At 41.2% G+C, this 1,969-nt stretch overlaps 1 protein-coding gene across 1 annotated transcript; it reads left to right on the forward strand.

The window, feature by feature from the left end:
• Positions 1-273: 273 nt before the first annotated feature.
• Positions 274-1,735, forward strand: LOC117593933 (endonuclease domain-containing 1 protein-like). The gene is made up of 2 exons (XM_034290681.1): positions 274-682; positions 1,035-1,735. Exons 1-2 carry the CDS (start codon positions 350-352, stop codon positions 1,626-1,628), a joined length of 927 nt encoding a protein of 308 aa, XP_034146572.1. The 5' UTR covers positions 274-349; the 3' UTR covers positions 1,629-1,735.
• The last annotated feature ends 234 nt before the right edge of the window (positions 1,736-1,969 follow it).

Raw genomic sequence — 1,969 nt, forward strand, 5'->3', positions numbered from 1 at the left:
GGTGTTCAGTCTTCAGTCTACCAACTGGTCTCTGTTACTTCATCTTTGTCTCTGAGGTGTTCAGTCTTCAGTCTATCAACTGGTCTCTGTTACTTCATCTTTGTCTCTGAGGTGTTCAGTCTTCAGTCTACCAACTGGTCTCTGTTACTTCATCTTTGTCTCTGAGGTGTTCAGTCTTCAGTCTACCAACTGGTCTCTGTTACTTCATCTTTGTCTCTGAGGTGTTCAGTCTTCAGTCTACCAACTGGTCTCTGTTACTTCATCTTTGTCTCTGAGGTGTTCAGTCTTCAGTCTACCAACTGGTCTCTGTTACTTCATCTTTGTCTCTGAGGTGTTCAGTCTTCAGGTTATGATGGGGGTGTTGAAGCTTCTCTCTGCTCTCTTTCTTCTTTCTCTCCTATGTCCTGGACTCTCTGAAGTGGATGGCGGCTTCAGAAAAAATTGCAAGGCGTTCTTTCTGAATGGGGTAACTCCATATATTCCACGTATTTTGGAACAAGGGACTGTCCCAAAACCGAATCTGAAAAGCTACAAGCCAATCTGTCAGTTCTACAAAAATGACTACAGGTTTGCGACTCTCTACGACATGAACAACAAGATCCCCATGTTCTCAGCCTACAAGTTCACTGGTGGCAGAGGATCGGGAAATAATATAGATGACACATGGAAGATAGAGCCCCAGGTAGGTCTCCTTCAAATCACATTTGTATGTGTTCACTGTTGCATTACACACATTTAAATGGTGCACCTTGAATGTTGTTATATTTACAGATTATCAGCCTACCACTCTGGAGTGTAGAGACAGGTGTTTAATGTAGCTTTTAAATTGCTTAATGAAACCAAAAGAGAAGGGTTTATAATATGTGTTGTTAACTGATTAATCAATGGATGTATGGTTGTGGTTTCTGTAGCTTGACGAGCAGCGTGGTACATACTATAAAACATGTATCTGTTTATTTTACTGAATATCAGCCCAGTTTTACAGAGGCAGAGGTGAGACTTCATAGTGAATTAATGATTCATTGTTATTTCAGCTCGAAAATAAAAATGCAATTAAATCAATGGCTGAGGAGTCTCAGGGTGCCCAATATACACATCAGGCTGTAGACCAGGACTACAAAAACGTAAATACAGATCCCCTTGTGAATAGAGGTCACCTGTTCCCTGTTATGCACGCTGATGGTGATGATGCCAAAGAGTCCACCTACACCCTGACCAACATTGTACCCCAAGTACAGACCTTCAATGGAGGCAGCTGGAAGTTAATGGAGGAAAACGTCACAAAGATTATGAACCAATCTTGTAAGAATAGTAATAACAACACAGAGGCCTATGTGGTGACCGGAGCAGTGCCCAGTGAGAACAACACACTGAACAACCGGGTGAACATCCCATCTTTCATGTGGACCGCCTTCTGCTGTGAGATCTCGACCAATCAGTGGCATTCTGGAGCACACTGGGGAGACAACAGAAATAAGAGTAAGAAGGTTAGAACCGTTCCTCTCTCAGTGGCAGAACTGAATAACAAGCTCACAAACATGTACGAAAAGCGTTTCCAGTTGTTTCCAAAAGAAAAGCGTTTCCAGTTGTTTCCAAAAGAATGTCTAAAACCGAAAGAGTCTTTTTGAAAACCAAATGTATAACTTAGTTATGGTTTAGCCTCAGCATGGAATATTATTAGGTTAATTGGAGATAAAGTTGGATAATGATCCCACTCAGGAGTAGGCTTAGAGTGTGGGTTACGTTATGGTTAAAAGATAGCTTAACTATCTGATTTGTACTTGTTTTATGTTTAGTTCAATACGAAATGCTAGCAACCATGCCTGCATTCAAATACAAGTTGTTTTCATGGCATGGAGTGATATAGTTGTCTTATGTGTGTGTTTGCAGGCAGGAATGGCTAGCCAAAATATTTAGCGAATTTGCTTCAGCCAGCTGGTGTGCGACTGTAAAAGTTGGTTTGATTTAA

The sequence above is a fragment of the Esox lucius genome, chromosome 24, assembly GCF_011004845.1.
Source record: "Esox lucius isolate fEsoLuc1 chromosome 24, fEsoLuc1.pri, whole genome shotgun sequence".
Classification (NCBI taxonomy): Eukaryota; Metazoa; Chordata; class Actinopteri; order Esociformes; family Esocidae; genus Esox; species Esox lucius.

Coding starts and splice junctions, on each gene's coding strand:
- LOC117593933 (XM_034290681.1), top strand. CDS start 350: ATGATGGGGGTGTTGAAGCTTCTCTCTGCTCTCTTTCTTCTTTCTCTC. Junction 683..1,034: donor CATGGAAGATAGAGCCCCAG/GTAGGTCTCCTT, acceptor TTGTTATTTCAG/CTCGAAAATAAAAATGCAAT.